This window comes from Lissotriton vulgaris, chromosome 8 (assembly GCF_964263255.1).
Source record: "Lissotriton vulgaris chromosome 8, aLisVul1.2, whole genome shotgun sequence".
In the NCBI taxonomy this organism is placed as follows: Eukaryota; Metazoa; Chordata; class Amphibia; order Caudata; family Salamandridae; genus Lissotriton; species Lissotriton vulgaris.
Window position 1 is genome coordinate 1,126,566,193 of NC_141696.1, and position 13,959 is coordinate 1,126,580,151.

General features: G+C 46.7%; 1 protein-coding gene across 3 annotated transcripts in view; it reads right to left on the reverse strand.

The window, feature by feature from the left end:
* The window catches only part of SETDB2 (SET domain bifurcated histone lysine methyltransferase 2), a 535,415-nt gene that overhangs the window by 207,903 nt on the left and 313,553 nt on the right, over positions 1-13,959 (reverse strand). For all 3 annotated transcript variants that reach the window (XM_086934967.1, XM_086934968.1, XM_086934969.1), the window contains one exon: positions 3,339-3,441. In XM_086934967.1, coding sequence (XP_086791093.1) covers positions 3,339-3,441 — 103 coding nt within the window. The remainder of the gene's footprint in view (positions 1-3,338; positions 3,442-13,959) is intronic.

Genomic DNA, 13,959 nt, shown 5'->3' on the forward strand with positions numbered 1-13,959 from the left:
GTCGAGGTAGGGGAAGACTGATACCCCTTGCCTGCGCAGATGGGCTGCGACCACCGCCATCACCTTCGTGAACACCCGTGGGGCGCTGGTAAGGCCGAAGGGGAGCACGGTAAACTGAAAGTGCTCTAGGCCTACCGTGAACCGCAGGTAACGCCGGTGGGCCGGCAGGACGGGGATGTGGAAATAGGCGTCCTGCAAGTCCAACGCTACCATCCAGTCTCCTGGGTCCAGGGCAGCCAGGACCTGAGCCAAAGTGAGCATCTTGAACTTCTCCGTCCGGAGGAAGCCGTTGACGTTCCGCAGATCCAAGATAGGGCGTAGGCCCCCTTTGCCCTTCTTGGGTACCAGAAAGTAGTGGGAGTAACAGCCACGTCCTACTTCTGGCCCAGGAACGCGCTCGATGGCCCTCTTGGCCAAGAGGGCCGAAACTTCCTCTTGCAGAAGTTGCAAGTGATCCCCCGACACACGGTGGTATTGAGGTGGCATGGATGGAGGGGAAGACTCGAAGGGGAGGGAGAAACCCCTTCGGACAATTTGCAGCACCCACCTGTCCGAAGTGACTGTATGCCAGTGGGAGAGGTGATGGCGAACCCTGCCTCCCACAGGCGTCACATGGGCCTGAAAACTCGGACTAGGAAGGTTTTGAGGCGGGGGCTGCTGAGGGAGGTGTGGACTGGCCTCGCCGCTGACCCCGACCACCGCCGCGGCGGTTCCCACGTCCGCCACCGCGCTGCTGGACATTTTGCGGCGTGTGGCTGGCGGTCCGTGGTGGGGCGCCCCTTCCGTGGCCACGAAAGGAGCGAAAGGCACCCGATTGCTGGCGTGGGGCCGTAAGGCCCAAGGACTTGGCCGTGGCCCTGGAGTCCTTGAAACGTTCCAGCGCATGGTCTGCCTTGTCGCCGAAGAGGCGACGGCCATCAAACGGCATGTCCAGGAGGGTGGCCTGGACATCGGCCGAGAAGTTGGCGGACCTCAACCAGGCGTGGCGTCGAACCGCCACCGTCGTTGCCATCGCCCTGCCCAGTGAGTCCGTGGTATCCAGCCCACACCGGATAGAAAAGCGTGCCGCATCTCGGCCGTCCGCAAGGGTTTGGCTGAGTTTAGCCCTGACCTCCTCAGGGCATTGTGGCAGCACCTCCGCAACCGTGTCCCACAGAGTGTGGGTGTAGCGGCCCAAGAGACAGTTGGTGTTCACTGACCGTAGCCCTAGGCTCACAGACGAGAAGACCTTCTTCCCGAACTGCTCATATCTCTTGGATTCCCTGTCGGGCGGGGCCGACGGGAATGCGGTCTGGATGACCAGACTCTCGGGGGTGGGGTGGGTGGACAAAAAGCAAGGGTCGCCCGGTGCCGGGCGGTAGCGTCTGGCCACGTTCCTGTCCACAGGGGGGCCTGTGGCGGGCTTGGACCAAGTGCCCAGAAGAACGTCACACAAGGCCTCGTTGAACGGCAGGAGGGGCTCCGCGGAGCCGGACTGCTGTTTGAGGACCTCAGTGAGGAGATTAGTCCTCACGGCCGCGACGGGGAGCTGAAGGTTTAAGGCCTTAGCTGCCTTCGTCAACACTACACTGTAAGCAGAACCCGCCTCCGAAGCCACAGTCGGGGGCGACGTAAATCCAGTGTCTGGCGAGGTGTCAATACCACTGGCCTCCCCAAGCTCATATGTCCAGTCCTGATGTGACTGGCAATCACGTGCCAGAGGGTCCTCGGACCCCTCCCACTGCTACTCGTCACCTGGCTCCTGGAGACCAGGATTAACAACCAGGGCCCTCTCGTGGAGATAGAATTCTCCAAAGGCCGACGGAATCGGCGCCCAGCGGCGCCCCTCCGACTCCTGAGGAGGACCGTAGGAAGCATTGGGGTCGGCAACCACATCGGCTGCCGGGGACGACACCTGAAGGGACGGCGCCGGCGAGGTCGTAAGGTCGACCGGCGAGGTCCCGGATCCGGAGCCGGATCCAGCGAGGTCGCGCGGCGCCGGGACCGAAGTCGCCAGCGGCACCGGGCCCGAAGTACCCGACGTCGTCGGGGCCGAAGCGCCCGACCCGGAAGGACCTCCAGACGGAGCCGATCGGCCCGAAGGCGCCACGGGAACCGACTGAGGAGGGAGGGCCCTCATGGCCATGAGGTACCTCTCGACCTCCTCCTGCGACGCGCCGTGCCCAGGGACCCGAAGGTGTGGGGCAGGCGGCGACGCTTGCGACTCCCGCGGAGCCGCGTGGGCGGTGTCGCCCGAGCCCCCGGCCGCATCGAGCGAGCGTCGGGGCGGGTCGGAGGACCGATGGTGTCGCTCCGACCTCTCATGCCTCTTACCTGAGGACTTGGAACCAGACGACCGGTGTCCACTTCCGGAACGTCGATGACTCCGACCTCGCGACCTGTCCCTCGACCTCCCGTGGGACCGGGACCGGGACCTGGAGCGGCGCGGGGCCGAGTGCCTCAGCTCGAGACGCTTGCGGGACCGCTCCCGCCTAGCCTTCGACGTCAGGGCCCGGCAGTCGACGCAGGTCCGATCGTCGTGGTCGAGGCCTAAGCACTTCAGGCACCGGCGATGGGGGTCCGTGACCGACATGAGTCGGCCGCACTTCGTACAAGGCTTGAACCCGGGCATCCCTGGCACCGATAGTCGAGACAGTCGACTAAAAGAGATCAAAAAGGATCAAAAACTATTCAGTCAAAAAGTGACTGGGGGTAGAGCTTCTTCCGGATCTGCGCTAGCTGGCGCGGAAAAAAGAAGAACTGACGTCAGCGCGCATGGGCGCCGTCTATATACTCCGACGACGTCATCCCGGCGCTCACGACGCCGACGACGGACGCGGAGCCGCAGACGACGCCTACCAGCGCGCAGGGGTATTGCTACGCAAAAATTTCCGGATCCAGTCTGACGCCTGGGGATATTCTAAGGTAAGGAATCTATCACTAACGTGTCTCTTTCAGATCCTATTGACGACATTGGCAAGAGCAAGTACTGTTGTAAATAATACCAGAAAGCTCTAAGGGCTGGGTGAAAAACCCCCCATTCATACAACACGAAAAAGAAAATTGAATCTACCAGAAATGGATGTATTTTTTAGCCCTTTTTTTTGCACTGTGAGGTTATGTTGTACATTTTAAACTACTGCCTACCTAGTTTTAAATCCTTCACTATTGGCTATTTGCATCAAAAAATAAGCTATGCGTCTAAAAAACACAATGAAGGACGCTTGAATAAATCTAACATTCCAAAAAAAAAAAAAAGAAACCGCCAATAAGAACTGGGTAGCAGCAGATTAGAAAAAAACATTGCTATAATTGAATCAACAGAATTGGATTGTGCCAACCAAACTAACGGTTACTACCTTTAGGTGTTTCCTGCGACTTTGAAGAATAGCTGTTTTTGTTTTTGGTCTTTTAACTGCTGGATGCCTCATACTCCTTTGATTAAAGCCGTATTTCCGAAATCTGCATTGAAGACATTAAAGGTGCATATGAGTTTACACTATTTGAATAAATAAACATATCTTAGTTGTCATTTTCATTCGTTAAACCACCTGTAGAGGCAAACTCCAGATCTCCCTTACTTTGATGTTTGTCGCGGGCCGGAAGACACTATGTAGCTGTTTCATAGATTTTATGAATCCATACCTTACTAAACACTAACCCTCCAGATTTCGACGGACTACATGCATGACTTACAAGCTATGTGCTATTTATATATCTGGGAGAGTAAAGTAGAGAGGATCGCAAGACGCCAATGCACCCTACGACCGAGACATGGGGGGTTTGGGAATTCTCAATATTTTTAACTATTATTTCGCTGCCCATTTGCAACTTGTTTTACGGAAAGGGAAACCGATAAAGGTTGGTGTGTGATTGACCATACCCTGGCAGGAGGCCCAGTGTGGGAAATCCCTTGGCAGACAAAGGTAAACGAACCAATACCCTCTATAAATCACCCATCACAAGGACCACCTTAGAGACCTGGGACAAGATAGTGGTCAAACAGGGGCTAACTTCTTTTCCATCACCTTTTACCTCTCTTTCTAGGGAAATAAAAAATGTACTCCTGGACTTAACAAGGCCACCTCTCACAATGGGCTCAGGGATACGTTTGATCACAACACCCTTAAAATATTAGAGTAGCTCAGAGAAGAATATGTACTCCCAGAAACTGATTATTTACTATACCTCCAACTATGCCTCGGGATGCATGATCTTAGAAGTTAACAAGTAGCTACCAGACAGAACCTTGAGCCCTTTCTAAAAATACTTAATAAGTTGTAGAAGTAAAACCATGAGACTTCCAAAATCTATGAGATAACACACTAAATTTCAAATGAGAAGACCACAAATTTGTGTTCCAACGAGCTTGGAAAAACTCCACTTAACCAGAAACAATGGAGTAAAATTCTAATTCGGACAAACAAATTTGCTTCCCATGCAGGAAGTACTGCTTAAAATCCTGTACAGCTGGCATCGTACCCAACAAGACTGCCACAAGTTGAAAAGGAAGGGCAGTAAATGGTGTTGAAGTGGTTGTGAAGAGTATGGAACACTGAAGCACATCATTTAGTCCTGCCCAAACCTTAAACATTTCTAGATTTCCACATTGACAATTATATAACAAGTCACATGATCAAAACTGGTTACATGTCCGGAAGTGATACTGTTGAGCCATCCAGCTACATTTACCCATTATACGGCAGCCACCGCAGGCTCATCTCCCATTTCCTACTGGTGCCAAGCATACTATTTTAGCTTTTTGGGGCCAAATGATGCTTTCCTTCAAAACATGGATTAAAAAGCTTTGATGAACTGTCGGAATGGAAAAATTGCTGAGTGCATACAGGGTGAGGAAAAGGTTCACCTAACAATGGAGCCAGCTTATTGGCTACAGTAGCAAAGCCTTCAAGGTTCTTTCTTGCCCCAAGAAGGTACCTATGCTCAAGATTCTAGACCACTTCAAACTGGGTGATTATTATTCCATGGGCTTACAAAACCACAATGCGAAGTCATCCCCAAGACTGGAATACCTCAAAAGGCTGCCGTAAAGGTTTATTGAGCTGACACAGTGTGATTGGTGGGTGAATGGGGCGGCCGGAAGCAGGACATCATTGTGGGAGGGCATATAAGTGGGAGGGAGGTGAGATTTCTTGATGCTCCCATTTAGAATTGATCTAATGATGTTGCAGTAGCCATACATTTAAATACCAATAAAAATGTATTTGACGTGGGGAACATATAAATATGGTCCCCCAAATATATGCATCCCTCCATCCAATGAAAGTGAGGTTGTAGGCAGTAATTCTGACCCTCTCTCAATATATGCATTTTTTTTTCAATGAATATACTTGGTACCTGGGGTTAGTGTTAATTCTGACCTACATAAGTTAATGTATGTTCACTATTTAAGTGGTTTTGGAGTTTGAATAGTAAAGATGATTACCCCCCCCACCCCAAAAAAAATCCCCATTGAAAGTGGGATCGGAGTTAGAACAGTAAATCTCATCCCCACAATTATAACAAACTTTTCGTATTGAAAGTGGTTTTGGAGTTAGAATATTCAATCTATCTTCCCCAAACATACATATTTTCACAATTTTAAGTGGAGTTTGAGTCATAATTTCGATCTGATCTTCTTCCAAAAATGTTTTTCTAGTGTACATGGAATTGGAGTAAGAATAGTATATTTTTCCTCCCCATTTAGGAACCACTTTCCATAATGAAAGTGGGTTTGGAGTTAGTATAGGTAATCTGACACCCCTAAAATGTGCAGTTTCTCCCATGACAGCGGAGCTGGAGATAGAATAGTACTTGTGGCCCCCTCTAAATCTATGCACTTTCCTCCAATGTACATGGCATTGGAGTTACAATGGTTTGTCTGACCCTCCAGCCCACTGAAAATATGCACTGTCCTCAATTAAACTGAATCTGGAGTTAAAATGGTGTCTGATCCCCCTATTTACATGCAATTTCCCAAATGAAAAGAGGACTGGAGTTAGAATAGTGAATCTGACCTCCCAATTACATGCTTGTGCCTCAATGTAAGTGGGATTTGGATTAACAGTAAATCTGACATCTGATCCCAAAATGTGACTTTCTACAACAAAAGTGGAGTTAGAGTTGGAATATGAATTGTACTTAGAAAAGTAAATCTGCCTCCCTAAAATATGTGCACTCTCCCCCAATAAAAGCGGAAATGGAATTACAACATGTTAAATGTTGTATACTTGTAAAGCGCACAGCTGCCCCAGCAAAGGGGCGTCCCGGCGCTGTATACCGCTGGGGAACCCATCCTGGCTTTCCCTGTGAGATGGTCCCTCCTGGGCATCTCCAAGGTGAAGACAAGCATCCCCGGCGCTGATGGGGCCGTTAGTAGAGATTAAGCAAGCTATTGCCCAGAGTTGCTGAGTGGGACCCATGGTTAGAGTAGGCACCGAGGCGAGAATTATCGAGTCCGTTGACCATGGCCCAAGACCCTGCCGCATCGGGAATCGAACCCTGGTCCCGGGCCGACCTCTGCTTCTGGGTCTGACGCCTCTAACCAGTGAGCCACACCACTCCACATCACACCAACAGCAAATCTGAACCCCCCCCCCACACCCACCCTCACATACTTTCCATAACTAAGGTGGATGTGGAGTTAGAGAAGTATATTGGATCCTGCAAAATATATGTACTTTTCCTATTTTAGGTGAAATTAATTTTCAACTGAAAATCTGCCCTCTTTCAAAAAACACTGTTCCCAATGAAAGTAGGTTTGGAGTTAGGATAGTAAACCTAACCCGAACCACCTCCCAAAAATATGCAATCTCACCAATCATAGTGGAATTGTAGTTAGAATATTAAACCCAACTCCACGCACCATGTAACCCAAGCATAGAAGTCCTATAAGTAAATAAATAATTCATTTATAAATAATCAACATATTCAAATAACTTTTTTTCTTCAATGAATTAAAATATCGATTAAAATAATACACTTTTTTCATAAACATAAATATACCATTTAAAATAAGTATTTTTAAAATGTTTAAAAGTGATTTTTAACATACTGTAAAACATGTATTATCATTTTTGACACTATTAAATACTGCATGAAAAATGCTAAACTTCATTAGTTTGCAGCAGTGGTCAACAAGGATGGTGGTTCCAGGGATTCTGCTCTGCATTTCAGGTAACATAACTCTTTTTTAAAAATGTAACTTTTGCTAATAGGTTTAGTGGGTCTGTTGACGAGGTTAGTATGGGTTATAGAGTTTAGAGCTAGTAGTTTTATTAGTTGGAATTAGTAATATCTCAGTTTTTTATTGTATTTAGGTTAAACGAAAAGGCAGAGGGATTTGAATGTTTTTCAGTAGTCTTATACTTTTAGTCTCAGTAGTGTTTTACTTTCAATCTATAAGTATCAATCAATCAATAATAAGCTTTATTCGGGTGTATTAAACAACCATAAAAGCACAATATATATTCATAATACATAAAAATACAATTTAAAAATGTTAAAAATCGTAATAAAATATCGTTTGGATAATGAAATCATTAAAACATCAAAAGGGGCATCAATTTTGCCTAATAGCGAAGATAAAATCATGACAATCGTTTTTTGTGACAAAAAACTCCAGGACGCGAAGCTTCAGCAAGACATAAAGTGCAAGGTGCGTAATTAAAGAGGACACTCCAGCCATAGGTTAGGTAGTTTGTAGCGTTGAAACAACGTGCGCACCCTGGAATTATACAAATCAATATAAAAATGAGAGTCCCAATTTAGTCTAAGTTTCGCCTGTGCCGAATAACAAAACTCAAGAATTTTGCTATGGGTTTAGCAAAAGACTCTACATCCAACAATTGGAGGGTGAGGAAAGCGGGGCGACACATTCTAAAACCCATAACTTTTAAAATCGGCATAAGCCAACGTCTCCTTGGTTCACAGTAAAATTTACAAAATAGGATTGTGTGGATTGTGGATTGGGCTGAAATATCGTCACAAGGACATGGTTGTAAATACTTTGCCCAATCATTAGTGGTAGGGAAGGTAACCAAGCGGTGAAAAATGTCCAATCTAAACTTAGTTAATAACAGTCTTTCATGCCTAGAAAAATTAAAAGTTAGGTAAGGTATGGATAGTCAAAGTTGTTATAAGTAAGTGTGTGTAGGTGTTGTTTTTGTGGTTTAGAATAACTTTGATTTGTGGGTGGGAATGTAAGTTTGTCTATTTTGAAAAAGACTTTACGACAAGTTTAATTTTGTTTCAAGAAAATGGTTTCATCATTTTTCAGTTTTCCTTCAGCATTTCTTTTTTTTAACAAATGTTTCTAGTTTTGGAGAGATTCCATGATCTTGATGCAGTTTTTTTTATTAACACATACTTTTATTTTTTAAATAATTTTTTTAATTTATTTTCATACCATCAATGCAGTATAACATCCTTATACAAAGAAAATCTAATGTCGCACAACACTTCATCACAGTTAAGCACACTGATTATTACAGAGTCACGATTTTGCATTCTGGCATCATTATAAGTCGGACCTCTCCCGCACACCTTCTGAGCTTCATTGTCCATCAGAGTCTGAGTCTTCATCTTCTTGGTCAGGTGGTGGATCACATATGTTCCCCCTATACTTATTCCAGGGCCCCCAGATTGTACTCCACTTTTTGGGGCACCCACGATTACTGAACACTGTTCTTTCGGCTATCATGGCCGCGTCCATGTCCCTTTCCCATGCAGCAAGTGACGGCGCCTCCACCCCTCCCCATTTCTGGGCAATGTTCCTTTTTGCGACCATAATCCCTAGTGTGGCCCAGCTTTGAGCCGGACGAGTGAGATCGTTCAGTTCCCATATATTCAGTAAACACCGCCTAGGCTCCGGCACCAGCGGCAGTCCCTCTGATTGCGACAGTGTTCTCATCACTTGTGTCCAGTATTCCATTATTTTAGGACAGTCCCATATGGTATGGAAAATGGTGCCCTCTTCCCCATGGCCACGCAGACAGAAGGGGTGCTCTATTTTTCCCATCTTGTGTAGGGTGCGTCTGGTGTGGTAGGAACAGTGTAAGATGCAAAGCTGCACTAGCCAAAGGCGAGAAGGTATGACCACCTCCCTTGGGGAAGCCAACGCTTCGTGCCGTTCTGAATCATCAAAGTCGCCTCCATCTTGGGACCATTTGTCTCGCAAGGGTCCCAGCAGGTCGGGGAGATTGTTGACTAATTTACGATATGGGAGTGAGGTGGCCTTCTTTTGCATGTAGTCAGTCAGTAACCTATCCTCCAATGTCGATGCCTCCGGGACTTCGGTACCGGGTGGCAGTACCGTCATTAAGGCGTGTCTTATCTGCGTATATCGAAACAGTTCCGAGGACGCTAGGTCATATTGTTGTTGAAGACTCTCGAAGGGGACTATTTCGCCACCATGCCACAAGTCTCCCACCGTTGATATGCCAATATCATCCCTGTTATCAAAGCTCTTACTTTGTCGGAGTCTGCCTAAGCGCTTCGTGTCCCACAGCGGAGTTGGGTCAGAACCCCACGCCATTCCAGTTTGGCCTGGGCAGCATGCCATAGGACAATGGTGTGTCGTAGTGGTCCAATCATTGCTGGGGTCAGTTTCCTATCATAGAGGGGAGAGAGCATACCTCTCATACATAATATTGCTCTGTCTGCCTTAAATGCTGGGTCCGACTGTGGGGCATGCAGCCATTGATTAATTACCTTCAGTTGCGCCGCCCAGTCATAAAGTTGTATATTTGGGAGTGCTATTCCTCCATCATACCAGCCGCGCACCAACTTAAATTGCGCAATGCGTGCTGGCTTGTTACCCCACAGAAGGCTGGAGACCTGCGCTGTGATAGCCTGAAAGTAAGTTGGGGACACCGGGTATGGCGTATTCTCTTATACGTATAAGAAGCGGGACAGAGCCATCATTTTGAAAAGTGCTGCTTTTCCCAAAAGGGTCAGCAGCAGTGTCCCCCAATGACGTACATCTCTATTGAGACGGTCCAGTGGTGGTTACAAATTCCTGATAACAAACTCCCCAGTCGGTGGTGATGTAGACGCCCAAATATTTAAATGTACTCCCTGCGAACTGGAGTGGGCAGTTCTCAGGAAGAAGTGGCGGAGGGCCGTGTAGCACGTACAATATTGATTTGGACCAGTGTATGGTGTATCCAGACGCCCTACCGTAAATCGCGCAGATGTTTAAAAGGGTCAGGATGGAGCGCCTAGGAGAAGTCAGATAGAGCAGGATGTCGTCTGCACATAAGGAGACGCTATCCTCCCAACTGTCTGTCCATTTGAGTCCCCGTATTATGGGCTCCCACCGTATCCACACTGCCAGGGGTTCTAGCACCAGAGCAAAAAGCAGTGGTGACAGTGGGCAGCCCTGGCGCGTGCCTCTCGCCAGGGGAAAGTCGTTCAAGATGTGACCATTAGCAGGGACATGGTCCATTGGTTGAGTATATAAAAGTTGAACCCATGCATTTAAGTTTGGTCCAAAGCCCAGGTGGTGGAGCACTGCGAACAGAAAGGGCCATTTGACCATGTCAAATGCCAAATGTGCATCCAACGATAGCACCACCGCCGGTTTCTGTATATAAACCGCTCGAGCCAGCACTCCATGTAATCTCCTCAGGTTAAGGGCAGTGTTTCCACCTGGCATGAAACCTGATTGGTCTGGGTGTACGAGTGCTGATAAATTAGGTGTGAGCCTATTAGCCAGTAGCTTTGCGAGGATCTTGGCCTTTGCATTCATGAAAGAGATGGGGCGATACGAGGTGCATTTATCAGCTGGTTTACCCGGCTTCGTTATAGCCACTATGGTGGCCGTGCGTTAGTACAGTGGGAGTTCTCCTATTTTCAAACTGTCAGTAAACATATTTAATAATTGAGGTGTGATGGTCTCTGCCGTCCTCTTGTAGAGTTCAACAGGTATGCCATTTGGTCCCACAGCTTTACCCGACTGCAGCGCTCCAATTGCGACCTGCAGCTTGTCTGCCGTGATGTCTGCCACTAGTTCCTGTGCTGCTTCCGGGGTTAGTTTGGGCATAGCAAGGTCTTTTACGCAAGTCAGCGCCTCCTCTAGTGTCATCTCAGACTCTGACGAGTAGACTGTCTGAAAGTGCCGCGTCAGTGTTCGCACTATCGTCCGTGGGTCGGTTGTTGCCTGTCCCTCCTCCGAACAAAGCTGCGCTATCCATCTATCACCTTTGTCCCTTCTATCTAGCCAAGCCAACAATTTCCCGGGTTTATCACCGACGTCATATATCTTGTGTTGTGTGGCCTCTAACTGCTGTCTGGTCAATTCTATAAGATGTTCTTTGTGTTGCCGCTGCTTAAGGTGTAAGCTGTGGGATGTGTCAGGGTTTGGGTCACTGGCATGTAGGGTTTCTGCGGTGTGTAATTCTAACTCTAGATTTTGCAGCTCCAGTAGCCTCTCCCATTTATGTGCTGTAATGGAGGCATCCGTAACCAAAACTGGGTCTGGGCTCACGGGCAATAAGGACAAGCCTCACTACAACTAAAAAACAAAAATGAGCACCAATATTGCCACTTACTTTTTTTGTGGGCTATTAGTGACCACTCGGTCTACTAAAGTAAACAGTAAACCTCAGGACGCTTTTTTAGTCCAGAATAGATCAATTTTAATCTTCAAAATTCAACAAAAACATATTTCATAAAATTTGAAAGCATTGCCTACATCACTCAAATATCTCTCATACAAGGACACAGTCATTCACTACACCATACAACCTAAACAAAAAAGTCATGGAGAAAGCTATACATCAGTTGATACAAATTATTTACAATTCAAAATTCAAATAACACAGCAAAGGAACAATTTTAGATTTTTAGAGTAATTTGTTTTTTGATAACAATCCTAATGCTGTAGAAAAGAGGTCTACGCGTTTCGATGACCCTTAATTTAAGGGAAATCTCGTCAGGACCACGTAGCTGCGAATGGAAAAAAGAGGTATGAGTCACTCTGCTAGAAGACCCACCCTCTGTCACTTCTAATATTGGAAGGGGAACCTAATCCTACCTCAAAGGTGCTCGTTTTCTTAAAGGAAGAAATCTGAAAGACAAGTACAAACTTTACTTAATTCCGGCTGTTATCAGACCAAGTTAACCAAGAACCAAAAAAAGAACCAAAAAACACCAGTCAAATATACTCACAGGCTTCGCATTCAGAACAGCCTACTTTTCAGAGAGGAGTGAGATCTGTTAATTGAAGAAATATTGTGTCAGGGGAGGGTAGCGAAACCGAAGTCGGACCGTTTTAAAGTGCATGGAACATAAACAGTGCGTTTCTTACTTTTAGCGTGGCGGGGTCCACAACCCGATGTATGATTGTGTGTAGGCGGGCGAAAGTCGCGCCTGTCAAAGAGAAGGGAATCGGGGTTAGTCAGCCGTACGTAAAGCTCGGCGTCCAGCGCTGTTCGTTAGCATGCAAAAGTGTGTTTACCTAGTTTGCTCGATAAGTGTAGCACAACAGAGAAAACCGCTGCCCGTATCTGTCTCCTGCTTCACAAGACTGCTGTCAGCAGCGCTTCACTGGCGTTTTCACATTAGGGCGTCCTTTTACTTCCTGGTTTTAGGGGATTGTGGGATCTGTAGTTGTGTCACATGTACTATAGACCGTTGTCCGATTTGGTGCGTACATCTGATGTAGCTGACATACGTCTCCATCAAAATAAATAATACTTCTATTGTCGATGTAATATGACTCGATCACAATAAGTCAAGGACGCTAAATCGATAAGAAGGCAGCCGTATTTGCTTGTTTGTTCAGAATAGGTGTCAGCAGTTTTTTCACTGGATGTCTAACAACCATACTGTTGATGAGTTAAAATGGACAGTCATAGCCAAGATCGAGAAGGACCCACGAGGCGGTGACATTGAGGAGAAACTGGCACGCGATGAAGCCATGTTAATTGTCAAATTCAATACAGCCATTGATGGCCTTAACGAAATGTCAGAAATCTATTGATTATGAAACAAGACGCTTGAATACAAAGGAGCAATGGCAGGTAGAGCCCCTGTTTTTAAAAAAAACTGCTGACACCTATTCTGAACAAACAAGCAAATACGGCTGCCTTCTTACCGATTTAGCGTCCTTGACGTATTGTGATCGAGTCATATTACATCGACAATAGAAGTATTATTTATTTTGATGGAGACATATGTCAGCTACACCAGATGTACGCACCAAATCGGACAACGGTCTATAGTACATGTGACACAACTACAAATCCCACAATCCCCTAAAACCAGGAAGTAGAAGGACGACCTAACGTGAAAACGCCAGTGAAGCGCTGAAGCAAGAGACAGATACGGATGGCGGTTTTCTCTGTTGTGCTACACTTATCGAGCAAACTAGGTAAACACACTTTTGCATGCTAGCAAACAGCGCTGGACGCCGAGCTTTACGTACGGCTGACTAACCCCGATTCCCTTCTCTTTGACAGGCGCGACTTTCGCCCGCCTACACACAATCATACATCGGGTTGTGGACCCCGCCACGCTAAAAGTAAGAAACGTACTGTTTATGTTCCATGCACTTTAAAACGGTCCGTCTTCGGTTTTGCTACCCTCCCCTGACACAATATTTCTTCAATTAACAGATCTCACTCCTCTCTGAAAAGTAGGCTGTTCTGAATGCGAAGCCTGCGAGTATATTTGACTGGTGTTTTTTGGTTCTTTTTTTGGTTCTTGGTTAACTTGGTCTGATAACAGCCGGAATTAAGTAGAGTTTGTACTTGTCTTTCAGATTTCTTCCTTTAAGAAAACGAGCACCTTTGAGGTAGGATTAGGTTCCCCTTCCAATATTAGAAGTGACAGAGGGTGGGTCTTCTAGCAGAGTGACTCATACCTCTTTTTTCCATTCGCAGCTACGTGGTCCTGACGAGATTTCCCTTAAATTAAGGGTCATCGAAACGCGTAGACCTCTTTTCTACAGCATTAGGATTGTTATCAAAAAACAAA